Source organism: Aristolochia californica, unplaced genomic scaffold (assembly GCF_029961685.1).
Source record: "Aristolochia californica isolate CCGP_79_NKW_82.1479 unplaced genomic scaffold, dmAriCali1.0.hap1 SCAF_4, whole genome shotgun sequence".
NCBI lineage: Eukaryota > Viridiplantae > Streptophyta > Magnoliopsida > Piperales > Aristolochiaceae > Aristolochia > Aristolochia californica.
Genome location: NW_027182103.1, coordinates 45,295,493 through 45,323,199, shown reverse-complemented (window position 1 = coordinate 45,323,199; position 27,707 = coordinate 45,295,493). Strand labels below are relative to the sequence as shown.

Genomic DNA, 27,707 nt, shown 5'->3' with positions numbered 1-27,707 from the left:
TTAATTATGAACAGTGAGCAGAAGTAATTGAAGCAAGGTAAGGGCAGTCGAGGAAATTCGGTGGACCGACTGATCGATCGTCTGCTTTATTAACGTCGCACAACTGTCCCTCCACCTCCCCCATTCTCGACCCTTGACGGAGCACTTCGAAATACCCCATGATGCAGCACACCACTGGTTTAAAGATAAGCAGAGGAAAAGCCAAACAAACGATGCGTGTCTCCTTGCACCGCAGCCCCTCCACCTGTCCTCGTCCTCGCTTTTCTGATTGTCTTTCTTCAGGTTGCTGGATCACACCAAAAAGGCATGTGCAGCGGTTAGCCGGATAGCGATTCCTCGTTTGGCCTCTCCGCGTTGAAAGTTGACATTCACTGCTTCTTCAAGTCGGTGGGTCATGGCGCTATGGTTGCAGACACTGCGATTTAAATCTAAAATAGTCGTTCAACGTGGATAGGGAGAAGACGAAGTGACATACCACTTGGAACTATAGAAGGAACGAATGTAGAACCAGATGAAGTGACATACCACTTGGAACCCAAACTGGAGTATTATGGGTGTATGGTGGATATTCTAGGACGTGCAGGCCATCTAGATGATGCACAGGGAACTAAAGAAGGAACGAATGTAGAACCAGATGGAGTCATCTGGAGGTCACTGATGAGTGCTTGTTTGGTTCTGGGAAACATGGAATTAGCTGTAGCAGGAAAGAAGATAAATGAACTAGAACCAGCTGAGGATGGAATTTACTTCTGTGGAACATGTTTTCCTCTTGGAAAGAGATGAAAAGAAGCTCTGGAAGTGAAAAAGCTGATGACAAACAGGAAAGTCAGGAAGAAACCAGGGTGCTTTTTTGCTTAGTGTTGTGCATAAGAAATATCCTCAATACCATTTCAGCTTATTAAGTTATCTTCTACTGTTTGCAATCAAGACATCGTCATAGCTATTTGACTTCACATGGCTTATAATTTCATGCTGATTTATAATCACCAAAGCTAATCCTACTATGTAAAATGTGCTTTACATAATGTAAAGATCTACATTCATGAAAAGCAATGGTGTCTGAGGCATATTCGTGTAAAATGTGCTTTACATAATGTAAACATCTACATCGTCATATACCGTTTTTCATATAAATACGTTTTTGAGACACTTCATGAACAAAACATTAGCCAGTTGCTGCTTCCGTTTTCAGTTCTCCTTAGCGCGCTTCATATTGAACAACTGCAACAAGAGCAAGGGGTATGTTAGTAGACCATCTAAACGGGAAAATGAGAGCTAACTAGCAGTAAATAAAATTCAATGAAAATCCATCTGTGTGAAAGAATTTAAAAGAGAAAAAGAAGAGAAATCCAACAGCAACACCACGTGCATTTAACATGATCTTATTTGACAAAAAAATTAACGTAATAAATGAATGTGGTCTGTGACTGAGGAACTTAAGTAAATGGTTTCTCAAACTTTGTGCAGGTGAATGGACCCCATTTATCTATTACTACAATCAGAAGCACAGCTTCCTTGATTGAATCTCTACTAAGATGACACATGGACTCCAAGTTTCTGCCAAGTAATTTGCTACTTCAACAACCATTAATCAAAAATTTTCTTGATTGAATCTCTACTAAGATGACACATGGACTCCAAGTTTCTGCCAAGTGATTTGCTACTTCAACAACCATTAATCAAAAATTTTCTTGATTGAATCTCTATTAACATGACACATGTACACCAAGTCTCTGCCAAGTGATTTCCTACTTCAACAATCAGTAATCAAAAGTTTTCTTGATTGAATCTCTATTAACATGACACATGGACACCAAGTTTCCGCCAAGTGATTTGCTACTTCATCAAACAGTAATGAAAGGTTTGCTTGATTGAATCTCTATTAACATGACACATGGACACCAAATTTCTGCCAAGTGATTTGCAATTTCAACAATCAGTCATGAATTCTCTTACAAATCTCAGCATTCCGCTGTCTAATAAGAAGTATAGTGCAGCAGAAGACAACTAAACTTGATCTCAGACACCAAAGGCTATTATTAATCCCACTCAATTTCATGTTGACATAATTTTTGACCTTTAGATTGTAATTCATCGTTTTACATAAATTGACTAGCATAATACCAGGTGTACCCACAACTAAATCACCAGGCCCTATAAATAGAAATAAAAAAAGTGAATGGGTAATAAGCTATATTGTTGTTAGGCCTTCAAACTATATGTCTTAGTCAAGACTATGCTTTCTTCTAAGATTACCCACAGAAGCCAAACAAACTCCAGTTAATAACTCCTCTTTTTATTATCCATTAACTCCTCTCTTTTCTCTTTATTATTCGGCATCCTCAAGCTAAAGAACTAGCACGAGTAGATTTTTGGCCCTTTATACTGCATCCATGATCCAAACTTAGTTATCTGGCAATTTTTGAGAAACAATGCAACATATAATATAAACCAATACAACCAAACTCCTACTTATTCTTAGGAAGAGATAAGCCAATCTTGGGAAAAGGCATCTGCATCAACTGTGCTGCCGGACGATAGGGAAAATGATGATAATGCAAGAACTGAGATTAAAATGTATATCATAAGCCAGCTAATATTCAGACACATTGCAATATCCAGCCACATGTTTGCTAAATAATCACATGCACATCTTATGTTTGACCTGCAGATCATGTTCCTCGTAAAGATTGTCAGAACATAAACAGACATAAACCACCTCCAATAACTAAAGAACAGAGATTTTACATACTTCTACGAGTGCGCTTCTTGTACAGAATACGATAACCACATTCACGGCATTGAATCACATCTCCAGGCTTGAGGGTGTTCTCTGCTCCACAATCTACAAAACAGGAATCAAATTAAGAAATACCACCACCATGTCAGGAAGCAAAAAGAAAGATGGTGATAGCGGAAGAACAGTAACGGGTTTACAATAAGCGGAGTACGAGTTACCTCCGCATATATAGCTCACTGGTTCCGGTTGAGGATCCATAACCTTCGGATGACAGGTCTCTGAAAATTGGCAAAAAAAAGAAAAAGAAGAAATAAAGTTAGCAAAGCGTACTCATCGGCCTCATATAATAGAAACGCAGACGATCAATCTCCCAACAAGAAAAAAAATTAAAAAGAAAGGTCTGGAAATAAAAAAAAAAATGAACGGAGAGAAGCTTTGATAACCTATGAAATTGACCGCAAAGAATCAAGCAAGCGATTCGGAATATTAAAGCAAGAATGCAGAAATCGAAGAAAAATACACTGAAATTCAATAATCTTCAGATAGTTTCCAAATTTTGCAGCCAGAGCAAACGATATCTTCAGAAACTTACAGGAGAGAGACTAGGGCAAGACTACAAGCTTGGGGAGTCCGACTTCATACAATTCAGAATCGTAAGAAGAAGACTTTAACTTGTAATTTAATAGCAAATGAAGTGCGAAGAAAAGAAAAGGATTACGCGGCAAAATCGTTTATAAAGTCCGCCAACACATGGGCCAAACCAACTCGGCCCACAGGCCTCGGCTTCCGATACCCATCCCTGGTCTTTGCCAATAAACAAAAGGAGTCAAGACTAACGGAGAGGGTTGCTCCGCTTTTTCTTTCTCGGGTGGGCATCGGGATAGGTTTGGCAGGGAACGTGATTCGACCCGACCCAAAATACGGGGGACAAGATTCAACCTCATCCCGAGACGAAGGGAGACGGAGTTGCCCGATGCCTTCCATGGCAAGGTCACTGGAAACCTCCCCGCTGCGTCGATCAAACCAAAGTTTAGTATATTATTCGACCATTTGCCAGATACCGGTGAACTGCCGACCTGACTGCCAGATAACAGCAGCGCCTCAGCTTTTTAGTGCGGTAGCCACATCTTCTGGATGGGAGCAAAGATTCCCTGCTTGTTGCGTCTTCTGTTCTTTGACGTAAGGTCCCACGCATGTTAGAATAGAACGAACAGTACGTCACTGTTCAGTGGCCGATGCGGAAGCGCGTGTGGTGGAGCCGCTTTGATTCTTCTCCTTCCCTCTCGCTGCAACAAGCATTAAAAGCAATCCCAATCCGCGGATTCTGAAGCAGCTTCCTCAATCAAAGGATTTTCCCGCTTTGATGCTTTCACACCCATCTCTTCCGTTTTTTCTTTTTCTTTTTGGCTTTCCAGTGATGCTCAAATAGCTTCCAACTGGAACCACTAGTACAGTCTCCAAGGAACTAACTCAACTTTTATCGAATTACGGTGCAAGTGTTAAAAATGTGGAGTCTGATAGGGTTAATATGTTACACCTGCTGGTTGCTGGACATATTTATCATATATCAGTTATGATACTTGACCATGAATTTCGTATTCAATTCATCTTCCACAGAATTTAAATGGCGGATCCAGTGGAGTAGGTAGGTGCCAGCTTACCTTCTCATCAAAGGCGGGACCCCCCAAGTCCCAACTACATACTGCTGCATCATCGCTCCTGGACTGGATTCTTGAATTGGCATTTCGCGATCCTCTCGACTACTCTTTGTCCAACATATAATGGGCAAGGGTTGGTGGGATTGCTCGAAGCCGCATTTCATCGAGCATATGATACTCTTTAGATTAACATCATCCTCGTCTCGAGATACTGGTCTGGTTGCTTTTCAAACTTAGCGGAAAGGGGTTGCTCGTACATATTATTCTAATAGATGTAGGATTCTTCTATGTTAATCTGCTTACCTCGAGTCGACATATGACGACTGGATCACGTCGGAGCATTGTCTGAACCAAAGGAATTGACAAAAAATGAGCTGGGAGATTCTACACTGAGGTCTTTCATTCCCACAAAGCGACAGCTTGAGTTGTCCTCTTCGTTATCTTGAAGAAGAACGCGTTTCATGACGGATGTTGCTCCATTCATCAGCTCTGGATAAAATGACATTTGCGATCTTATGTCGGAACACAAAATAAAGAAGAAAAGACTCGGGCATGGGGCTCTTTTGGTTCGGGTTCTTCACTCGTGGAAATTAAGTGGCGGTTTAGTAATTTTGATGGAAGAAAATTAAATTATCTGGAGATCCGAGGAGGTAAAAAAAACAAACGGAAAGCTCAAAACACACTGGAACACTATTATGAGCTTCTTTTCGATTAAAAAATTGGAATTTCTGACAAGCCCAGTTGCTCTGTTCTAAATTCAACAGTATCTACTCAGTACACACTGTGTAAAAGTAAAAGCACAAATGTGATTTCAAGATAAAGACGAAAAGCTGAAAGCCTGAGCCCTGAAACGATCGTCGATAAAAAGCGGCAGGGCTTTCTTCAGTCTTTAGTCTTTACTCTTTACTCTTCATACATCCTTGATTCCTTCCATCGTGGGGACGAAAGGAGACTGGGAGAGGAGGAAGCTTCCCTTCTCTCCAAACCCAAACCAGCAGCGTATCTACGCAGCTTGGAAAATGACTCGGCTTTCGGGTTGGAGCTGCTGGACTAGCTTCTCGTTCATCTTACTTGCTTGCTCCACTCTAGTTGTTGCAGACGATGGTATGTATCATAATGCCCCATTTTCGCTGACGAAACTGGTCTTTACATCAGCTATCTTTTGGTACTTGTCCGTTTTTTTTTTTTTAGTCGAAAATCATTGATCCAGGGGTTCGCGTTTTTCCTTTCGAATCCTCTGAAATTTTTAAACCGGATTGGGACTTCTTTTTCCTCTCTGCTTCTTCAGCATTTTCGGTTGGAAAAAATGGGTTCATGTTCGAAATGTGCTTTCGGATGGGAAATCCTCAGCCATTTTTCTAAAAAGCTGCCGGAAGATAAGTGATGATGACGTACTTTTTTTTTTTCTGAAATAGGACAATTTCTCTATGGAATTTTATTGTGCTGTGGACTAATCTTTACGTAAAAAAAAAGGATTTTCCAACTCTTCATCGGAAAATAGCTTCATTAATCTCTCCTTGTTGTTGTGTATACTCAATTTAACTGTTAAGCGGTAAATGAATTACAACGGAAGTTGCATTCTCAGCTTTTTTCTCTGAGGATCTTATGCATTTCAAAGAATCACATCGGAAGTTGCATTCTCTGTTCTATAAGAAAAAAAATCGAACAACTTTCGGTGCATGCCATGACATTCATTAATCATTAGCAGAGTCCTTCAAACATGTATTTTTCTTACAGCATCCGACCGATGTAGTACTTGAATAGTTGATTTTAGACTATGTCATGGCAATAGAAATAGTTTTAAACGCAAAGAGAAGGTGTTACTTCAATTGTAGCCGAGGAAACAAGTTGATATTCTTTACAGAAAGTTGAATAACCAGTTACCAGGACGTTGATGTTTCAGAGAACCACATAGTAGTTTAAATCGTAAAAGAATTTGGGGATCGTTTTGTCATTTCTTCAAGTCTTTCACTCCTCAAGCCTCTGAGTGTTTAGCAATTCCTGGGCCATGGGAGTTTTTTCAACTTAATCGTGTGTGACGAGAGAACCCTTCTTAGGAACTCATATCTACGGCGGGTAAAGTTGCTGCATTTGCAATTCTGTCCATTAATGCGGCCGCGAAATTGCCTTAGTACTCGTTTTGTCACGAAGCTGCAAAGCAGCAATTTTAAGTTCTTCAATGGGGTCGGGGCAGCTTCGGCACTCGAAATTGGAGGAAAGCTGGATGCCCCATTAGTTCTTCATTTTCCGTTTGGTACGCGGGTCGTCCCATCGAGTAGCAAACCGCGTTTCTGCGAAACTAAAAATCGTTTCCTCAACAAGCTCATAGGCTTGGAGGGCGTAAATACAGAAGAGAATGAGATACCGCTCTTTTACTTTGTCACTGATAGAACAGCTGTCTAACTTTTCGTTTTCTGCCTTCGATTTCTGTCCTTATTTTTCCTATTAAATACCTGTTGAATGCCCCCTGAAGAAAGTACTTGATTTCACGCGGGAAAGACTCAAGGGACCCGTCTTCTTATTATTATTTTTTGTTGTGGTTTGGTGGTATAAATCAATCGCCCTATCGCTACAAGCAATAATGTAACAGGCCGTCCTGTGTTTGATGCAAATCATGAGAGACGAGCTCAGCTGTTCTAAGAGTCGAAGCTAGGCTGAGTCGACTCATCAATGAGGAGCCATTTGAGTTTTTGTTAATTAGCAACGATGTAGAGTCCATATAATTATCTGCATTTCTTTTTTACACTGCAGGTTTGCTTGTGAATGGTGATTTTGAAACCCCACCGCCAGATGGATTTCCTGACTCTGGTCTCGGAGAAGTGACGTCAGCTATTCCCAATTGGATTACAAATGGAACAGTTGAGCTTGTGGAGTCGGGCCAAAAACAGGGGGGAATGCTTCTTATTGTACCTAAAGGTAAAGATTGAGGAACACAGTTCCAGTCTCTTTTTCATACTTTTAAAGTAGAGATTAAAACCTTGCAGAAGTGCTTTTGACTTGCAGTATGTAAAAACTTCCATCTATTTTGCTGCTGCCTACAACACTTATCTTAGCACAGGGTGAGACTGGAAATAGATGAGTACAGGGGTTCTTATATAACCAACATGTATTAGCTTCTATAGTAATGGCTGTAGTAAAATATGCTTCCAGCCTCCCTGCTTCTGGTTTCCTGTTCTCGATTGTGAAGTCTTATTGTAGCCTGAGAGTACTAGAGAGAGAATTTCCGTCTACCCTGTTCTGCCTAAGAAGGGATCATCCAAGCATTTATGAATTGTTTGGTCAGGAACTATTGTGCTTGAAAGACCTGACCACCTTGTTGCTGTTTTAAAGAAGGGGCAACAACAATGTGAGACTTTAGCACAAAGTACAGGGTAGGCAATTCGGATACAGGCAGCCCAAAAAATGGCTTAATCTATCATCTGATCTATGTTAGATGAGGCAGTAGCATGTTGTAATAGGCTGAAGTCAAATCTCAGTAGTCAAGAGTTTGGGATGGGTAGTGATTCAACAAATGATTCTGGGGTGGCTGATGGCTTCAAGTTGAAGGATGTAAGTTTAACTGATTCTTCTAGGTCCACTTTGAGAGCATGCTTTTAATAGTTGGTGAATAAATCCAAGTGTGTATCCTGGGGTGCTGATCGATTCAACTTTGAGCTTTACATTTAACTCTGTCCACAAGTTCCATCCCTATATATTGGATATTATATTGTGCCAAATGTTGACCATGAAATGACTAATGTATGTTGTTCCTAAGCTAGATAGTTCCAGTAGGCCCATGAGGCACTTCTATTTGCTTAAGAGCTATATCATTGTCCATATAGGGGGTTGCTCTGCATGGTGCTATTGTGTTGGTTAAGTTACTCAACAGAATCTTCATGGCTTTCAATTACCAAGTTACTGACTGATTATATCGGTTTGAAATGGTATATTAGGTCTGCATGCTGTAAGGCTGGGTAATGATGCAGAGGTGAGCCAAGACATTAAGGTGGAGAAAGGATCAATCTACTCTGTCACTTTTAGTGCAGCACGAACATGTGCCCAGTTGGAATCTATCAATGTCTCTGTTCCATCTTCTTCTCATAACGTTGATCTCCAAACCCTCTATAATATTGAGGGCTGGGATCCATATGCTTTGGCTTTCCTGGTTGATTCAGATGATGTCCGACTCACCTTTCGGAACCCTGGCATGGAAGATGACCCCACTTGTGGGCCAATCCTTGATGACATTGCTATCAAGAAGCTCTTCACTCCTGATAGACCCAAAGGTATGAATCATATTTATTTTCATATTATTTCTGTTTCTTAGTGAAAATGGGTGATGATATTTTACGGGGAAATGATAGAACACTAGGAGATTTATTTGACCTGTTTCCACCTAATGTTAATTGGCAAGCATAGCTTATATAATTAGCAAAAGAAATTTGAAGCAAGCATTTCAGGTGTGAAACCTCTCTTCTCGATCTTGTGTGGAACTTCTAAGTTTCATTTAGAATAACTGTAACATGGAGCTTTTCTTTGTTCCTGTTTTTGGCTGTAACATCGAGCCTTCATTAGCTCCTTATATGATTTTCTGTGAGATTTAATACTTTCAAAATTATACACACTTAGTGGTCATTGATAGTTCTTCTTAATCCTTGATTCTCTAAGGAGAACGGTGATCTGGTCCCACATAGATTAGTGGGTACAAAGATCTTGAGGTTATTAGTTGGAAAAAAGGTTCCTAAGTTGGCTAGTCATTTTAGGATTGCCTTGGACCCAACTTCACATAGTATCAGAGCAGGTACTCATATGTGGGCCTCCACCCACATTATCCACATGTAGAGCCACAAAAGAGAGCTGTGAGGGAGAGTGTTAAGGAATAGTCTCATGTAGATTAGTGGGTATAAAAATTTTGAGGTTATTAGTTGGGAAAAAGGTTCTTAAGTTGGCTAGTCATTTTGGGATAGGCCTTGGACCCAACTTCACACTATTTACTATTTATGGACTACATCCGCAACGACATTTCAAATTGGCAATAAGATTGCCTGTGGTTGAAGTTCTCTTGTTATAGTCACACCAATAGTTCCAAAAGACAACTTGTATAAAAGGGACCTAGAAATTTGTGAGAAGAACTCTACAATTGTATGTGTTGAACAATCAGGTTTTTATTTGAGCTCAGTAAAAGAATTTGGTAATTAAACAGGTTGTCTTGGGTTTAGTCTTGTTGGAAACGGCTTTGACTGTTATGATCATTGTTTCCATGTAATTCTTCAACCACTCCAGCCCCTGTTTATCAATTGTTTCTCTAGAGGTCTCTGCCAACAATTTTTACCTTAATATCTCCAGTGGTGCCTTTATCAGGTGTCTTTAAGTAATAAGTCTCGGTCCTACTAAAATTTGTGGGATAAGCCAAATGCGGGACTAACTGTGTGTATAGATATTGTGATAAAAACTATGAGCAGATCTTATGGATATGCTGAGACTTGCTTTAATTTGCCTAGAATAGTAGAGCTGTTTTTTTAGACCAACATTCTTGCGGAATGGATGTGGACCCGAACATGTGGATGAATGCGAACCTTTAACTGGAACTGTAAACCCTGCTTCAAAGCCCATATCCCTTGTACTTGTTTAGTGGCAAAAACTTTTGCCAGTCTCTCAGGTGTGACTAGAATTATACCTTCTATATCATGTAATCTGAATTTATACATAAAAAATAGGATCATTGCAAACCCATGATTGTCACTTCCATTAAATTTTTCCATCAAATACTGGTGCAAATGTGGTAGTCATAAGAAATAGGATTGTCGAAAAACCCAAGATTGCCACGTCCTTGAAAAATCTTCCGTCGCACAGTGGTTGGAGATGTGGTACTTGATTTACAATTGCTAAAGCGTTTCTTTCCAATTAAATCCTTTTTTCAGTTGCTTATATCCATAAAGGGAGATCTGTCTGTAAATTTATCTGATTAAAAAGTGGAAATTTGTCTTAGATTTTCACCTGATTTCATTAAGGAAATTGTTTGTCTTTTATTTGTTCCTCATTATTTTTATTTTGTCTTGCTGCAGATAATACCGTTATCAATGGAGACTTTGAGGAAGGCCCATGGATGTTCCGAAATACTTCTTTAGGTGTCTTACTTCCTACAAACCTTGACGAAGAGGTTTCTTCTTTGCCTGGTTGGATAGTTGAATCCAACAGAGCTGTCAGATACATTGACTCTTACCACTACTCTGTACCCGAAGGTAAACGTGCAGTTGAGTTGCTCTCTGGGAAGGAAGGCATTATCTCTCAAATGGTTGAGACCACACCGAACAAACAGTACAGCCTCACCTTTTCTTTAGGGGATGCAGGAGATTCATGCAAGCAGCCCCTGGCAGTAATGGCCTTTGCTGGGGATCAAGCAGAGAGCTTTCACTACACGTCCATTGGAAATGCAACTCACCAGAGTCAAAATTTGTCTTTCACGGCGAAAGCTGAGAGGTCCCGTATTGCTTTTTACAGTGTCTATTACAATACAAGGACTGATGACAAGAGCTCGCTGTGTGGACCTGTGATCGATGAAGTGAGAGTGTGGGGAGCATCGGGGTCGGTTAAAGGTCGTGCGAGGTTGGCCCATGGATTACTGGGAATGATCTTGTTTTTGTTTTTGGCTTGCGCTTAGATTCTGCAAGTTTCCCTTGCTGATTACGGTTTCGCGTTTGTAGTGCCTTGTTAGCAACCAAGAGTCTTGTCGTGTAATATATTATAGCGGGATAAGATTATGAATGAATGATCGCATTTTGCTGTTTTTGGCTGGGCTATGTGTAGTCTATATCGATTTATCAGTATTAAGAGGCGTGGGAATCTTGATTAAACAAAGTTTATTCCACGAAACTATATGTTTCCGCTTTCTGTGATGACTGAAAGTTCAGAATATTGAGTTGGATCACGATGACCATGTAATGATTCCTTATCATCCAAATCTTTCGTAAAATGGCAGGGCAAGATAGGCGATAAGTTTGATCAAGAAACTACGATAACCATAAGGTCATCGTGGATTCTTGGGAATTTCGAGCTTTCAAGTAGGAAAAGCACTATTTATGGGTGGGATGTATCACACAGCCAAGAGATATAAGTAGCTGGCCACATTCTGCAGATGCTTCTTTGCGGTGGCAGATTTGATCAAAGAGCTAGTCGACTATAAAAGATCTTGAGATGCTCTTCACCTCCTTGAGAAATTACTAGAAGAGTAGGAGATTGAACAACACCAGCCGCATAATATGGGTCTTATCAGTGTAGGCAGACATATTATCGTGGAAGAACCACAGAAAAGAAAAGCCGGGATCATCGGATTGTTGCGATCTCAAGACGCATCCATGGGTGGGAGTACTGAAATACGAACATCCAATGGAGATTCCCTTATACGACCAGTAACCAGAGAATTCAAGTGACCATTTGTTATCGCTCCACTCTTATTAGCTCCACATCCCTTCTCTTGCTGAAAGAAATTTGCCTAGGTTTGGCCCCTCTTCGTCTGTGTCCCCCTTTTACAAGTTTGAGGTGAATCAGGTTGCATTTGTGAGCAGAGACTACACCCCACATTTTCAATATGGGGATGCAGTCGATCTCTCTGCTTTTACAGATTCCCAATCTCTGGCACGAAAGGGATAATACAGAAGAGTGTCGCCCTCTCATGAGTTCGTGAAAAGCATCAAATACGTGTTTCTGAAGCTGGATTCCTATTCAATGATTCATTTGAGACTTTGGGAGTTTCAAAACGAGAAACTATTACCATGTGCGCGGGTACTGTACGTGTTTAATGAGAAGATCATTCATTCGACGCAAAATAACTTACAAAACAATTCGATTCATTAGTCAAATCTAGACGAACCTGTGGAATCTGGCAATGGATGAAAAGTTGGATCTCCAGTCGGCCGTGGTGACTTCTCAGTGGAAGGACGACCCAAAACATCAAATCATCCTGCGAAGATAGGGATGAGGATTGAGGATTGAGATTTTAATCTCTTTCATCATATTTGTCTGGTCTTAAGTTGAGAAGCTCAATCAATTTCTCCTGGCTTGACAGCAAACACGCTGTCGAAGAAGTAAGATGGGTGAGCTGAATGATTGAGCGCAATTCCGAGTCAAAAGGGACGTGCAAGAAGCCTTCAGGATGTGATGCCATTCACACGTAAACATGTGATATACCATCTTCCCCCAGTTCCCCCTCCCCCTTCTCTCTGCTTGTGATCTTGACGGAACGGATAACCGCAACCGCCCACCACTAATGAAATTCATGAGTGTGGACCATTGAACCTTCCTTCACCTCACATGAAAGATTACAGGGTACATGCAACAAGCCTCCAGCCACATCATGTTTTGGTGCATTCAATCTGGGCCTCACAGGATTCTGTGTTCCCTCGCCAACCACTAACGAAAATGCCTGAGTGGATCACATGCAGGCCGTGTTTCTGTCATCTCCGTCGGAAGTTTGCGCCGACGAGGCTCTCCCGTTGCTGAAATGTTTGCTTAAGGTGAATTGCAATCTGAGGATAAACCCGGATTTTCAGTCTAATTTCCCACAGGGAATTCAGGCAAGAAAAATGGTTAAGGAACATCTCCAGATTATTTGTATGTTTAAACGAATGTTCTGTCTTCATCACGGTCTTCTTGTCCTCCCCCTTTAACGACACAACCCGAGCATCTCTGCGTCCATGAACAGACATTTAATATTTGGAAATCGCCAATTGGTGACATGCAGGTAGGAGATCCGAAGAAGTGCTAGTGTAGATTGCCAAATCTGCGATGACAGGCTCTCGGGATAAACACGTGAGAATCCAAGGGTGTTCTGGGGCTCCCTGCACCTTGTGGAAGAAACAACCAAAACTCCGAACTGCTTTGTGAGGTGGGCCTGACACATCCTACCCTTGAGCGAACAAGCGTTCATGAGCATACAGGAATCACTATCAGATTTTAAGGAATTCTTCATGCTTCGATTCGATGGATCAATGGGACCCTCCTCTCCTTAGTAAAAGACCCACCATCTTTCATTTAATTGAGGATGATGATAAGAGAGTTGGGAGGACCACATGGAAGGGACCCCCCCTGGTCTAGTCCATTCTCATCCACCGCTCGCGACTGATGAAGCAGAGACGAGTGGATGCATGCCTGGCCCGCGGTTTGATTTACTCGCGGCGCAGCCACTACTACAGAGGGTCCCCTTGTAACAAACAGCACATGCATTGAACCCATTGCTACCTTTCTGTCTTTAATAATACTTTTCTCGGTAGGGTCCTCCAAATCACGCTATCTTCAACTCTTGATTAATTTTTTAATTGACTAACTTACCCCGGACAACGACCTTTCCTGGAAGAGTAATTTAGTCTACGAGGGGCTTTTTTGGACTAGAAAGATGTGCCTCTGCTTTTCCGTTTACAGGTATCTTTCTTTCTTTCTGGAGCCAACAGTCTCGTTACCGTTATGGCCGACTTGCTTTTATTTATCACAGCGGGAATGGGCCCAACCATATCTCCGAACCGTCTCGACCCGGACCGACCAATCACACGTGTCGCGCGAACAAATTTTCAAGAAATATAATATTAAAAAGGCACAAAAAAAATGGTTTATTTTTATTATAATATTGGAAATATCTTGTTTTGTCGTAAACGGCGTTCAATGATCGGCTTTTGACCAAAGCGCCGTTGTGCTTCACTCCGATAAGAGGGACGGAGGAAGGAGGAAGGAGGAAGGAGGAAGGAAGGAATCGTTGCCCTGTGCCAAGAACAAGGCAGTTATGGACCCCGCTAAAGTTGATTGCAGGAGGAGGACAGAACCCAGTCTTTAATTCACCTTTTTTAACTCTGCTCTGGAGTTAGCGGCAAAGAGATCTGTAACTCTCCCGTGATGATTTCGTTCATAGAAAGTCTTCAAAACGGGCTCTCTCGTGATTTCATTTCCTTTTGTAAAAGAGAAAGCGATAAACGGCCTTTTTATTATTTTTTTCTGAAATTTCGTTCTTATACTCGTTTTAAATCTTCTTTGTTGTGAATTTTGTCCCATTTACAAACTCGCGAAAAATTCTTGAAACTTCTCAATCAAGCTCTCGTCGTTATCGGAAGAAACTCCTCAACGTCTTTCCTACCAATTAAAATTGAAGTGCAGACACGGCTCTTCCGAAAGTTGAAAAGACCTTCGGGCTCTCTGCTGAACACAATAAAGGGAAACGCGCACTTCACATAAAAACAACAAATGTGTTTTTACCTACAGATTTTAACGCAAAGCAAAAGGGTAATCTCTGTTTTCTTTTGGATCTTCTTCCTGTTCGTGTAAATCCCACCACGAGAGCGAAGATGCAGTGAAATCCGCCTTGATGTTGGACGGAGTGTCGTGCTGCAAGTGGATCTGTGATCTCTGAAGACAGACCAGATACGTATCCTTTTATGGGAAATTTGTACAAGTAGATGGAAGCGTCGATCTCTGGTGATACATGAAAACCCAGTCGTTCGGATTGCGATTCAGGAGGCAATGCTCGGGAGCTGATTCTCACTGGTCCACATGTGGTGTCCACGATTTGGACCTTTGAACCTCAATCACCCCGTCTGGTTTTACTTCCGGTAAAGCCAATTAATGAAGCTTCCATTACTGAACCTATTGCAACCGTTTTTTGCCCTTCAATGGCGTATTCTTGTTACCACCACCTCCTTTGGTATTGGAGCTCCCACCACCATCTTTCAGTACGTCTCTGGATGAGCTCTCGACTCCGCATTTGCAGTCCAGGGAACTCGTGTCTGCCACTTGCACCGCTCTTACCCCACCCCGGATTTTCTTTCTCTCTTTTATTTTTCCTACAGATTTGGAACCGCCTTTTCTCATCCGCTCTTCTCATCATCTTCCTCGGGGAATAATCCCGCTGATTCCATTCAAAGTGAGGCAACACAAGGAGAGCTCATCCTGCTCTTCTATTTATACAATAGCTCCTTTCTGCCTTCCCCCAGCTGGGTTTTACAGCAGCTTCGAGTAGAGCTTCTCAGAACTTTGCACACGATCGACCACTGGGAGAGATGTCGTTTTCTTTTTGTCAGCGCTTCTGCAGCGATGAGTTCCGAGTGGATCAGCGTGGCCATAGTTTCTCAAACGATCTCTTGCCATCTCTCGGGGCTCAAATCAACCAGTCTGTCCAGCTTAGGAAGCATATCATTTCTCCATTTGATCCTCGTTATAGGTGGCTCATGATTCTTCTATATTAATTCTGCTTCATTTTTTTAACATGTAAATGCAAGAAGGTAACTCACCGGCTTTCCTGTGTTGTCGTTCTTCTCCTCAGGGTATGGCAGATGTTTCTGATTCCTCTGGTAGTATACTCGGCCTGGATCTGCCCCTTCGAGTTCGCATTTCTTAAGTACAGGCCTGACGTGCTTTTCATCGTCGATAATATAATGAATGGCTTCTTTGCCATTGACATCATCCTCACCTTTTTCGTGGCTTTTCTGGAACGAAGGTCGTATCTTCTCGTAGATGATCCAAAAAAAATTGCGTCCAGGTACGTGACTGAGTTTTGAGGTTGGTTGCCTCTTCTGTTCAGTTTCAGTAGCTTTCCAAGCTCCACATTTTTTTCTATAAAAAGGAGAAAAAACAGAAATCGTCGACAATGGTTTTTCGGTTTTTCCCAACTTTTTGGCTCCTTGTAATTTAATCTCTATTTTTCTCGACTCCGGTCCCACAGGTACTTGTCCACCTGGTTCGTCTTCGATGTCTGCTCCACGATACCTTTCCAGTCTCTGAGCCTCCTCCACAGAAAACATGGCAGCAACCTCGGCTTCAAATTTCTCAACATGCTCCGACTGTGGCGCCTTCGGCGGGTGAGCTCCCTCTTTGCAAGGTGGATCCGCCGAACACCAGCATTTAGTTTCTTTCAATTGATTGAATCCTGAGAAAGATAGTATATATATATAGAAAAAATTCACGAGCCCACCTCCTCCTCTCTCCTCAGACTCGAGAAAGATATCCGCTTCAACTACTTCTGGACCCGCTGCACGAAGCTTGTCTCCGTAAGCTCTTATTCTCCTTGGATTATTTATTTCTGGGCATTCATTGAATCTGTTTTCTGAACGTGAAGCGATTAAACACCGAGCTCCCGCGCTGTTCCTTGCCAGGTTACTCTGTTTGCAGTTCACTGCGGGGGATGCTTTAACTATCTCATCGCGGACAGATACCCCGACCCGAAGAAAACATGGATTGGAGCGGTTATGCCGGATTTCAAAGAGCAGAGTCTTTGGGTTCGATATGTGACGGCAATGTATTGGTCCATTACAACTCTAACTACAACGGGGTACGGAGATCTCCATGCGGAGAACCCCAGAGAGATGCTCTTCATTCTCTTCTACATGCTCTTCAACTTGGGCCTCACAGCTTACCTCATCGGAAACATGACGAACCTTGTCGTCCATGGAACTAGCCGCACAAGAAACTTCGTAAGCTCTCTGTCAAATTAAAACTCGCAATGATTTTCAGGCGAATCCTTTTTAATATTCTTATATTCCATTTCCTTGTTTTTGATAAGGGTCCTCCTCCTCCTTTGTGCTTCCATAAACTAGTCCTCATTAATGAGTTCTCTCTATGATCATAAAAGAGAATTGAAGACGAAACTTCTGTATCATTCCTTTCAGTAAATTATTTGCTGCAGTTCAATCAGCTAACGAGATTACAGTTAGTGATTGGTAAGTAACTGAGAGCAGCAAGGTCCAGAACAAATGTAGGCGTCTGCCTCTGAACGTTCATCATAGTGGTGTTTAATAAATAAATGACTTCAATTATGCTGGAAGACCCAGAAATCCTTGTAACCCATTTTTGTTTTTTTAGTCACTTTTCAATCTTGGATTGTTCAGACCATTTGATGTTTATGAACTCACATAAGCTAAAATAACGGTTAACCACTCGATCTGTTGCCTTCGATAGATTTCAGTAATAAGTTTTTCAGACCTCACTTCACTTGGAATGTTTCTCTTCTTGATTTTCGCGGCCACTCTTTTTAATTTCTTGCTAATGGAAGTTACTTTTGATGATGCAGCGAGACACAGTCCAGGCAGCTTCCGAATTCGCAGCTCGAAATCAGCTGCCCCTGCCAATTGGGGACCAGATGTTGTCCCATATATGTCTCAGATTTAAAACAGAGGGACTCAAACAGCAGGAAGCCTTGAACGGTCTTCCGAAGGCAATACGAGCAAGCATAGCTCACTTCCTCTTCCTCCCCATCATCCAGAAAGTTTATCTTTTTCAAGGAGTCTCCAATGACTTCCTTTTCCAACTAGTAAGGCTTCCCATACTTTTGTGATCCTTTCCCGTTACTCGCTTACTTTTATTTCGTCCCTACTTGATGTTTGATAAATATCATTTACTGCCTGGAAAGGTTCCAGAAATGCAGGCCGAGTATTATCCACCGAACGAAGAAGTGATGCTCCAGAATGAGTTTCCTGCAGATATTTACATCCTCGTATCTGGGTCAGTGGTACGTGAAATCGACGAGCTTCGTTCATGAAAGAAAACCCAATACTAAAACTCGGAAAACTAACATTGGTTGTTGGTTAATGGTTTGTGATCGCAGGACTTCCTAATCCATGCAAATGAGAATCATCAAGTAAGTCTTATAAATGGAAAACCCTGCTTTCCATAAGAGTTCATTCAAGTGGAACTAACATTACTGACGTTTAGAGTCGTCTCTCGCTTAATTCAGGTCCGTCGTAGCAGGGAGGCAGGGGAAATGTTTGGGGAGATTGGGGTTCTCTGCAACAGACCGCAGCCATTCACAGTGAAGACCAGAGAGCTTTCCCAAATCTTAAGACTGAACAGAGCGCCACTCGTGAACATTATTCATGCGAATATGGATGACGGAAGTATCGTAATGAAGAACCTTCTTCAAGTATAGACGTTATTCATTCTAAACTAAATAACTGTTCTCTCAATTTTAGCAGAAGGAAGCTGAGAATTTCTTCTCCGTCTTACAGAGACTCAAGGGGCAGGATATCTTTGGGCCCGGTGACCCACATATGGATCCGGGACTAGTCCTTACAGAATGGCTACACAAAGGCTACAACAGAGCAACTGATTTTTCACAGGCAGAAAGAACACAGTTAACCCAGGATTCTAATGTCTTAGAAAGCTTGGAAAGCAGAGACGGGAACGCAGATGATCATAAAATAGATATACTGGAAACAGAAACAATAACCAGACAGAAAAAAGACGAGTATCAAAGTACATCGGAGGAGTTTTCAAACTCTTTGTTTGCCAAGAACGCTCATAAACCCAGTTCAATTAGTCACGGAGGTCCCACGGATAGCAAATCTTTGCTACATACCAACAAAAGAGTAACAATCTACTTGAAGAATGCATCTCAAGCACAGCTGGGGAAGTTAATAAATCTCCCTGAGTCTCTGCAAGAGCTACTCAGAATTGGTGGTAAGCATTTTCTTGTTCTCTTTAGTCCTGAAATTTCCATTGTCCTCTTTAACGCACCATGCCGTCTAATCTTGAACTGCAGGTAAAAAACTGGGGGCCCGCCACCTTGTCAAAGTAGTCAACGGCGAGAATGCAGAAGTAGACGACATTAGTGTTGTACGCGACGGAGACCACCTGTTTCTGATTGAGAATGAGAACAGCGAGAAAGTTTTGTGAATATTCTTGTAAAGCTATAAAGTAGTAGCAGAAATTGTCAATATCTCATAGTTACAAATCAAAGCTCAATCCGTAACAACAAAATTGTACAGCACAACTAATCCCATAGCATTATAGTACATCGATTGTATTAACTTTTGGGAGTAACCCTCATGAGAGTTAAAGAGTCTATGTAACATGAAAGTATTACAATTGGTAAAAGAATCATCAAGAGATTAATTAGTTACTCCATGAAATTAAACTCAACCAAGGTGAAAAAACCAAAAGGAACTAATGGGGCTCCTGTGGGCAGATGGAGGAGCCAAAACTCATCCCAGCAATCTTCTCTCACTAGGGCGGAATGGAGAGCTCCTGATTAGGGCGAAGTAAATGGTTCCTCCCATTGCTATACGCCAAAGGGGCCTCATGATGAAAAAGTCTAGTTTGGAGAAATTCGCTGTAAGAGACTTATTCTTCCTTCGTGCTTGGATGGATTGGTAGGGGATGAGCTTCTGTATTGAAAACAAATTTATCTAGAGGAAGGATATTGTCATCGCCAAAGAGCAAGTATAAATATTTCAAGGTTTCTCCCAAGTAAAAGGTTTCCATCTTGTCTCTTCTTCGAGGGGGCACAACTGTGATATCCTCCAAGGAAGTATATCCCCCATTCTCGACCTTCGTGTACTTTTCAAAGGCTTGAAATATTTGCCATCCCCACTCCCGGTACCTGAGATAAGTACAAATCGAAAGTTAAAAATAAGGATAACACTGTAGTTTGGGTATTAAGGAGGTTGGTTGACAGAAGTGAAGAGCTTACTTTGGATTTTCTGTGATTCGATGCAACACAAATAAAGATTCCACCGTCTCTGGACGCAAAAGATTGTGACGATCAAGGGGTTTAATTATTATATCATTCATGTACTCTGAACTCTTGTTGCCCCCATCAAAGCCTTCCTCAGAAGGTCCCTGGACCAAGTAAAACACCCATAAGTTCTCTATATGATAAAAGAAAAAAGTCAAGAAGATGGCACTCTAACCTCTGCAGACAAAATATATAGCTAAACCAACCTCTACATGGAAGTAAGCTATTTCGGGCGCTAGACCAGTTGCTGTCACTGCATACATTTCAAAGCACGTATGTGCCAAATCTTCAGCCAGGTTCAGATTGTCCAAATCTTCAAAAGTGAGTAGATTTTCTTCCATCGCCTTTTTCTTTTTTATTCCTTTAGTAGCACCAAGCGCAAGTGTCCCTGGTAGGAAACAGACCTGCATGGTAAAACTCAAGTAGCCTAAAAAGACTTCCCACTTTTAAAGGTTTAAAACTTTAGCTTTTCAAGGACTAGTATTCAGTTGTTTTTATAAGATATAAAATAAATAAACTCATACCAGGTGATCCATTTTGGGACTAAAGGCACCATCAGCTCCATAAGGTAGCTCCCCAACAAAGACGAGTCCCTTTGGGATAGACTTTCGAACAAGACGATCCTTTACACCCCTCATTGCTTCCTCAAACATCTCATGTAAATACTTGGAATGATTATTTTGGTTTCCTCCCAGCTGAAGCCAAACTTTGATGAGATACTCATAATAGCTGTCACCTCGAGATCCAAGTCGAATATTATCTCCACTAAACTCACCTGTATAAGGGCTGGGGCACACACAACTGTTGAATGAGTACAGGGGGCAGACAAAAGTCAAGAGAAAGTGAAACAGCTCAGAGGAAAATAAAGGAAAATATTTAGAAGGCTGAATAGCATGTGGAAGAAAATATAAAGGTGTTTCTGCAATAAGAAATCTTGACACTATATGATGTGCACCTTTGGTCACAAGACATCAAATGCAGCCAGTCATACCTGATGTAAATCGGCACTAGCCCTTGCACCTTAGGCAGAGTCCTGAAATGCTCTAAGACCTTCATTGCTTCTGTTGTGTACTTTGGATCACCCGAAATAGCACTGAGATAATTAAACTCAAGCTGTAGTGTGGAAACTTCTGCAGTACTACTGAGTCCAGCAGGAGCTGGATGTGACGAATGGTCACGAAGAACAACATCACTATAAGGAATAGCAGTAGGGCTGGAAGTAAAAGCAGATAGCAATCTGTCTGCCAAGTCTTTTGCAGTTTCTAGGTAAACATCAGGTTGAGACCCATTGAGTGTTCTAGAAGATCCCAATTCTCCTCCTTGTTTGGCCATGCTTAGATGATATGCACTTAGTAGACCGCCTAATACCCGTATAGTAGTCTCAAAGAGATTAACTTGTCCTTTCTCACTAATCCTTTTGGCGAGGTTCTTTTCAATCCAAGACCCTGCTGCTAAGGCAATGTCATCAAGACCCATTATCATGGCTGTATCTAAAGCGTCGACTACTGTGGCTCCTAATCCTCCTAGTCCATCTACTCCTTTCTGGCTCAAAGGCTTAAGTTCATCAAAACCGAATGCAAACTTTTCATACCCAGACCATGCATGGACGAAAGCCTCTTTAACCTTTTCTTGCCTGGATACCCATTCGGAGATAGAATTCAGCTTGTCCGGATCAAGAATAGAACTTCCAAATTCAGAAGGAGGAAGCCTTGGCGGCTTTCTCCAAAGCTTTCGTAGATTGCTAGCAGTACCTTTAACAAGTCCATCAGGAGTGGAAACGATACGACTTTCATGTGTTAGCATAAGATAAGTTAGGCCAGAGATCATCAATAGAGCTAAAAGCTTTCCTGTGGAGCATCTGAAACGATCTCGTCTGAAGCTACTAGTGAGCAACGCCTGACTAATTATCTGGCCGCAATAAACACAAAAGCAATTGATGATGGATTTGACCTTGAGAATTGTTTGGTTTATTGAGTGAAATAATAAGTTCAATAAATCGCATTAGAAAAGAGGGAAAAAGAACTTCAATTGAAACAACGAAATAAAGAAGCGAAAGGTAAGCAATCGACAAAAAAAAAAAAAAAGTCAATGATTTCAGAGAAGCAGATCTAACCAGCAGAAAAAGGAAGAGAGAGAGAGAGAGAGAGAGAGAGAGAGAGGGAGAAACTTAATACAATTGTATGAATGAAACGTAGGCCGGTATGAACCAACACAATTCCGTGGGCTACCAAGAAAACAACAAATGCAAGAAAATAAATCGCACAGAAAAAACAGAATTTTTCGCCCAAAGACTGCGAATTCATGACAGTGAAACGTTGAGAGTTGTATGATCTGACAGTTGTAAGATCTGAAAAGAAATATTCAGCACAAAGTTACGCACCTGGAAGATGGAACGCTGACGGAACTTGGCATTGTCGTATGTAACATCTCTCATCGAATAAGGAAGAGATTTCGACATGCTCTCTCTCTCTCTCTCTCTGAGCTAGGGTTTCGAACAGTCCAAATTTTCCGCTGTCTAGGATGCGCGCGTTGTCTGTACCAATACAGAGAAGAGGAAATCAGAAGAAACTATGCGTGCGAAGATTGAAGGTCGGAGAACCATTAGCCTTCGCTCAACCCGTCATGTTTAGTCCGACTATCAGTTCCGCTCGAAAATTGATCCGGTTAGTTCAGTGTTTTCTCACCTCGATCTCGAACTTAAAATAAGGCTACTATAACAAACACAACTTAATAAGGCCACTACGACAAACACAACTCTTCATGTGTTGATCTGGTGTGATGATACGGCACCACGTAAGTAATCAAAGGTTACGTGGCACCTTTGACTGTACAAATGCAGTTCGGAAGAGTCTTCTCTGGGTTCGGAAGAGCCGTAACCGGAACAATGGACCCGTTTCGCCCTTCTGGATTTCCTTTTTTGACGTTTGAAATCGGGGTGTCTCAAAAATTTAAATAATTTGCAAAATTAAAAGTCGAACTGCGTCGCTCAAGCTGCTGGCCTCTGGGAAGTGAGAGAAAGGAAGGCTTTCTCGTAATTTAAACCTGGTTCGTCCCAATTTGCCTCTCAAATTCTCAATTTTGGTACTTGTCCTCGTTGGATTAGGGTTTCAATACTCCGAGCCTCCGAGGTACGGCCAGCTCCTTCTAGTTTTTGTCTAGGGTTTTGCTCGTAGGATGATTTTTTTTGTTATTATTGTCGAAACGTCCTCCCGTTGCCAATGCTCCGCAGATAGCTGATATGTTTCTACACCGAGGCTTCGTTCTTATTTTTAAAATTTTTAAGGTTTTGGACAGAAGATTTGGTTTGACTCTCGACGTCGGTACTATGAGGCCTGTGTTTGTCGGTAATTTCGACTACGAGACGCGCCATTCGGACTTGGAGCGGCTCTTTTCCAAATATGGTCGTGTTGATCGCATCGACATGAAGTCTGGTACAACTTTTTTGCACAGAGAGAAATAGATATCACTTTTAATCAGTTTATGGATGGGTTTGGCATTGGTTTATCCAGCACTACCGCAGATGAAATTTGATGTTTGCCTTTCTCTTTGTTATTTATTTATTTATTTATCACTCTGTATGTGAGTCTGTCCACTATTTTATTCGTTGTGGCAGTACGGGTTACTCGCACTGGTTGCGGTAAGGGTTTTTGCTTTCTCTTGCTGATTTTTCTCTTGAATGCCAGTTGTTACATCCCGGGCTATTAGTAGCTACTCATGTGGCTTCTGAACTCGGGCTACTTTAAAAAAAGGTAGCAGGAAATCTGCTGTTTTCTTGGTCCTCTTTAGACCATGTATTAAAAATATTGCAGAAAAATATAACACAAGTTTGAAATTCTTCTAGTTGTACTCATGAAAACTATCGAAACTTATTTGCTATATTCATTGAAGTAAAGAGGCACGCATGAAACAAGTTGCAAAACAGTTATATTTTTTTGTATTCTAATGATTTTCCTTAGAAACATAACTATTTTTGTGAAAGGCCATCTAATTAAGCATTTCCCTAAGACTTTATTCTTGATATTGTTTAGGTTTTGATATTTATTGATTCGTTTTTTATTTACTTATAGTTGAATGTAATACTCTAGCTAGTCATTCTACCTGCATGAAGAGTCTCCTCTCAATGTTAGTTGCTTGGCTGATTTGGTTGTTGATTGATTAAGCCAATGGGGTTTTGCTTTACCCTGTGTCGAAGTCATTGTTCAACTATTGTTTTATTTATTTCATCTTTGATCAGAATAGTTTTCCATCAGCTATATTCCCAAGTTTCCTTCGGTTCATCTTCATCACTCTGATTTATCCAAATTTCTTTGAATAAGTCTTCCTATTAAATGTCAAAATTTCTGTGTGTGTATTATGAATTTGTAGTGTTTTACTTTCTTAAGCTCACTTTAGTATTGGATAATATCTAGTGTAAGTGGCACTAGATGAGAAAATAAGAGAAGAGCTTTCTTAGTTGGTTTATACATGTTTAATGGAGACTAATTGTTCACTGGCGGTGAGGATTTTGTTAATGTCAGTTGATGGAATGCAAAGTGGAGGAAGGCTAAAAAATGTGATTGGCAGTGCTAACAGGCTTTAAAAAGGCTGGCCTGACAATAGAGTTGAAGAACGATAGATTGAAATGAAATGGATGAAAAGAATTCATGTTGCTAGTAACAACAAGAATCTTTATTAATGATGATGATGAATAACACATTCTTTCCAGTTGTTATTTATAGGCTTTAATGAGACTGCAAGCTCACTTTACTATTACATTAGTTTTGTAAGTCTGTTCAAATCTACATTTTTCACAAAGCATTAATACCAAGCACTGTTTATGGAACTGTGCAAACCTGTCATGTACAATAACAAGGGAACAAGTGTAATGAGAAAAATATCTAGTTTCTAGAGAAAGTGGTGTTAAATGTTTGCTTTGACGCAGGAATTACTAAGGGACTAGGCTCTCATCATCTCCTCTGCCCAAAAACTTTCTATGACAAAGGAAACCTTCCTGCCAGCACACCTGCTTCCTTCAATTCACAAATGGCATTGTCTTGCATTTCCTTCATTGGCTCACTATTACTCACCCCTTCCTTGCCCAAAGTTGCCATTTGACCAAGTATGATCCATTGAGGAATCAATTCATCATGCCATGAACTGCACGGTTGCTCTTTCAAATGGCGAAGCATGCTCCACAATGCCTTCTCTCCTTCTGAAATTGGGTTTTGCTTGTATCACGTCATGATTTAGTTCATCATGCAAGGCCTTCTATTACTGACATTCATCATCCTTAAAGTCAGAACTTCAAGTCTTTGCAGGTGTTGTATTCTTTTGTCTTCTGAGGAAAATAAAAACCCAGATTTGGGTTACAGATGCAGTAACAAAATATGAGGTCAAAAGCTGTATATCGAGAGATTGATTGCCATCACTTGTTCTAATGCTGTAAATTTTGCAGGATTTGCCTTTGTTTATTTTGATGATGAACGTGATGCTGAAGATGCGATCCGAGGTCTTGATGACATACCCTTTGGGTACAATAGACGTAGGCTCTCTGTAGAGTGGTCAAGGGTAATAATATTTTTGTCTTTAATGGCTTGCTCTTCCTTTTCTGATTGAGTTATTATATCAATGGCTATGGATATAAAATTCCAAATCCCAATTTTCTACTTCAAAATGTTACATAGAGAAAGTTATTGGAATTATTAATAACTGACCAGTTCACTTGTTGTCAGCAGGGAGATCGTGGACCACGTCATCGTGAAGGCTCTAGGGCAATAGCAAATCAGAGGCCCACAAAAACACTGTTTGTGATTAATTTTGATCCTATTCACACCAGAGTTAGGGACATTGAGAGGCATTTTGAGCCATACGGAAATGTTTTACATGTACGAGTTCGGAGGAATTTTGCATTTGTTCAGTTTGAAACACAGGAAGAGGCCACAAGAGCCCTGGACTGCACTCATATGAGGTTGGTTTTTTCCTTGTTTTGTTGCTTTTCTTAAATTGGGAATTTGAAATTTTCCAAAAATGGGTTTCTTATATTCTCTCTGTTGATTGATTTTGTTGCAGCAAAATTCTTGATAGGGTGGTTTCTGTGGAATATGCACTAAGAGATGATGATGAGCGGGACCAACGTCATGACAGCCCAAGAAGAGGTTATGGAACTAGACGTGGTGATAGCCCCTATGTCCATTCTTTGAGTCCTGATGGTCATAGAGGACGACAAACTCCTGATTATGGTCGTCCAAGGAGTCCTGTTTATGATAGGTACAGTGGCCCTGCATATGACAGGAAGAGAAGCTCTGAGTATGGACGATACCGCAGGTTTGAGATCTGTACTCTAGTCACAGTATTTTGGGAAAAAGCATTAGACATTTTTTGGCGAAAATGATAACATCAGCAAAACAACGGCTAACAAGAAATTGCTTGCAAAACTCCACTTGTACTATGACAAGTAAAATTTGTTGCTTGATAATTATAGCATGCTATTGGAGGTTACTATCTACTTTTCTTTAGTTTTTTTTTCTTCTTGTTTCTTGTCAAGACTTTTCTGATCTATCATTTATCTAAGCAAGATGCACCATAGTAGAAATACCTTTAGCGGGTGTAGCAGGAGTTACTTGATACTGATAAATCAGAAGAAATTTGTAAATATATGTTTGTCCCATAGTACAGGAGTGGTGCTGGATAGTTTGAATAATTTTTTCTTGCAAATGAAAGTGTTTGCAAGAGCTCTAATTAGCGATTATAATGTATCAGTTGATGCAATGATCTGATAAGGGTTACCATGGTTTTTTTGTTATGAATACCTTCGATGCTTATGGTGAACTGAGATTAACCTGTCTTATTCTTCAACATGTGCAGCCGTTCACCAATTCGGAGGTCAAGAACGTGAAGGTTTAAGAGTTGATGTATGAGATTGACGGAGCAGATTACTGTATGACATACTTTTTAAAATACAGTTGCCTTGGGATGTAATATTTTGTGTTATAGTTAAAGGGTTGCTCCTTTTGGTTGACTCGTTAGATTAAGATATGGACGGCTGTACGTGTACTCTTTGCAACTAATTTTAGGGACTGAGATTCGTGTGTACTCTTCTATAGATGTGGTTATGCCCAACATGGGTTTGCAAAAGAGGCTTTGGATTTTTTTAATGGGATGAAAGAGGCAAGGATGGAGCCTGATGCTGTGACCTTCATCGTTGTTCTTTCAGCCTGTGTTCATGTTGTGTGATTGAAGGTTAGGCATTACTTTAATGCAATGGAAAGTGAGAATTGCTTTATATTGAGCTCAAGAGCAAAGTCGTGAAAATTTTTATATTGACCATGATGAGTGTCGGTGTTAAATTCTTAACAAAAAGGAACACGCAAGAGACTGAAATAAGTATCGGCTGTTCTATAGCTTTGGCTACTCGTTTGTTTCTTAGATACAGAGACGTGAGAAATCAGTATGGCGTTCAAAGCTGCACGTCTCTGCAATCTGCATGGTGAATGAACAGAAGAAAAGTGGAAGCAGGAAAAAAAACGAGTAGAACAGTGTGCCTTTGGCTTCCTTAATTTTTGTGATACCTGGTTGCAATTATATTTATACCATGATTAAAACCCATTAAGGTCCTGTGGCTTGTCTTATGGTTAGATGGTTAGAGCAACTGATTATACCAAGCCTACAAGTTTTTCCGTTTTCGTGCTCTTCTTTTGTTTCTTTGTCTATCATCTAAGTATCTTCATTTTCCTATTGCCTACAGTATCAACGAGCATCATGTTACTGTCTCCTTGCTATTGCAGGATGCAATTCCGACAAGGATAAAATGTGAATTTCTTGCGAAATCCTGCTTTCATTTTTAGAGGGTGGCACGACATGAATT

The 27,707-nt window shown here is 40.9% G+C and overlaps 5 protein-coding genes across 14 annotated transcripts; 3 read left to right on the top strand and 2 right to left on the bottom strand.

Annotated features, from left to right (window-relative positions):
- Positions 1 to 1,013: 1,013 nt before the first annotated feature.
- Positions 1,014 to 3,565, bottom strand: LOC137963836 (DNA-directed RNA polymerases II, IV and V subunit 12). Of its 4 annotated transcripts, none has more exons than XM_068811050.1 (4): positions 3,459 to 3,565; positions 2,959 to 3,018; positions 2,753 to 2,845; positions 1,014 to 1,221 (listed from the first exon to the last, which is right to left on the bottom strand). In XM_068811050.1, the coding sequence occupies exons 2-4, from the start codon at positions 2,996 to 2,998 to the stop codon at positions 1,199 to 1,201; spliced, it is 156 nt and encodes a 51-aa protein (XP_068667151.1). In that variant the 5' UTR covers positions 2,999 to 3,018; positions 3,459 to 3,565; the 3' UTR covers positions 1,014 to 1,198. The 4 variants fall into 4 exon arrangements, with proteins under 4 accessions (XP_068667151.1, XP_068667149.1, XP_068667150.1 ...); XM_068811048.1 differs by lacking the exon at positions 3,459 to 3,565 and adding an exon at positions 3,333 to 3,433; XM_068811049.1 differs by lacking the exon at positions 3,459 to 3,565 and adding an exon at positions 3,261 to 3,344.
- A 1,698-nt stretch (positions 3,566 to 5,263) lies between these two features.
- LOC137962705 (protein BIIDXI-like) lies at positions 5,264 to 11,164 on the top strand. The gene is made up of 4 exons (XM_068809724.1): positions 5,264 to 5,502; positions 7,150 to 7,314; positions 8,331 to 8,663; positions 10,443 to 11,164. The coding sequence occupies exons 1-4, from the start codon at positions 5,418 to 5,420 to the stop codon at positions 11,036 to 11,038; spliced, it is 1,179 nt and encodes a 392-aa protein (XP_068665825.1). The 5' UTR covers positions 5,264 to 5,417; the 3' UTR covers positions 11,039 to 11,164.
- A 4,252-nt stretch (positions 11,165 to 15,416) lies between these two features.
- LOC137963446 (potassium channel KAT3-like) lies at positions 15,417 to 19,023 on the top strand. The gene is made up of 11 exons (XM_068810566.1): positions 15,417 to 15,577; positions 15,680 to 15,895; positions 16,079 to 16,234; positions 16,346 to 16,403; positions 16,509 to 16,826; positions 17,423 to 17,662; positions 17,762 to 17,860; positions 17,957 to 17,989; positions 18,086 to 18,271; positions 18,357 to 18,807; positions 18,890 to 19,023. The coding sequence occupies exons 1-11, from the start codon at positions 15,417 to 15,419 to the stop codon at positions 19,021 to 19,023; spliced, it is 2,052 nt and encodes a 683-aa protein (XP_068666667.1).
- A 42-nt stretch (positions 19,024 to 19,065) lies between these two features.
- Positions 19,066 to 22,488, bottom strand: LOC137962526 (mannosyl-oligosaccharide 1,2-alpha-mannosidase MNS3). 2 transcript variants are annotated; one of them, XM_068809433.1, is made up of 6 exons: positions 22,245 to 22,488; positions 20,856 to 21,772; positions 20,389 to 20,665; positions 20,071 to 20,268; positions 19,820 to 19,968; positions 19,066 to 19,729 (listed from the first exon to the last, which is right to left on the bottom strand). In XM_068809433.1, exons 1-6 carry the CDS (start codon positions 22,320 to 22,322, stop codon positions 19,471 to 19,473), a joined length of 1,878 nt encoding a protein of 625 aa, XP_068665534.1. In that variant the 5' UTR covers positions 22,323 to 22,488; the 3' UTR covers positions 19,066 to 19,470. The 2 variants fall into 2 exon arrangements, with proteins under 2 accessions (XP_068665534.1, XP_068665535.1); XM_068809434.1 differs by having other exon boundaries at positions 20,389 to 20,650.
- Positions 22,489 to 22,781: 293 nt separating this feature from the next.
- LOC137961903 (serine/arginine-rich splicing factor RS31-like) lies at positions 22,782 to 27,108 on the top strand. Of its 6 annotated transcripts, none has more exons than XM_068808528.1 (6): positions 22,782 to 22,992; positions 23,162 to 23,295; positions 25,299 to 25,411; positions 25,576 to 25,811; positions 25,913 to 26,110; positions 26,708 to 27,108. In XM_068808528.1, exons 2-6 carry the CDS (start codon positions 23,190 to 23,192, stop codon positions 26,736 to 26,738), a joined length of 684 nt encoding a protein of 227 aa, XP_068664629.1. In that variant the 5' UTR covers positions 22,782 to 22,992; positions 23,162 to 23,189; the 3' UTR covers positions 26,739 to 27,108. The 6 variants fall into 6 exon arrangements, with proteins under 6 accessions (XP_068664629.1, XP_068664627.1, XP_068664624.1 ...); XM_068808526.1 differs by having other exon boundaries at positions 22,783 to 22,909; positions 23,148 to 23,295; positions 25,913 to 26,167; positions 26,708 to 27,105; XM_068808523.1 differs by having other exon boundaries at positions 22,783 to 22,992; positions 25,913 to 26,167; positions 26,708 to 27,105.
- Positions 27,109 to 27,707: the final 599 nt, after the last annotated feature.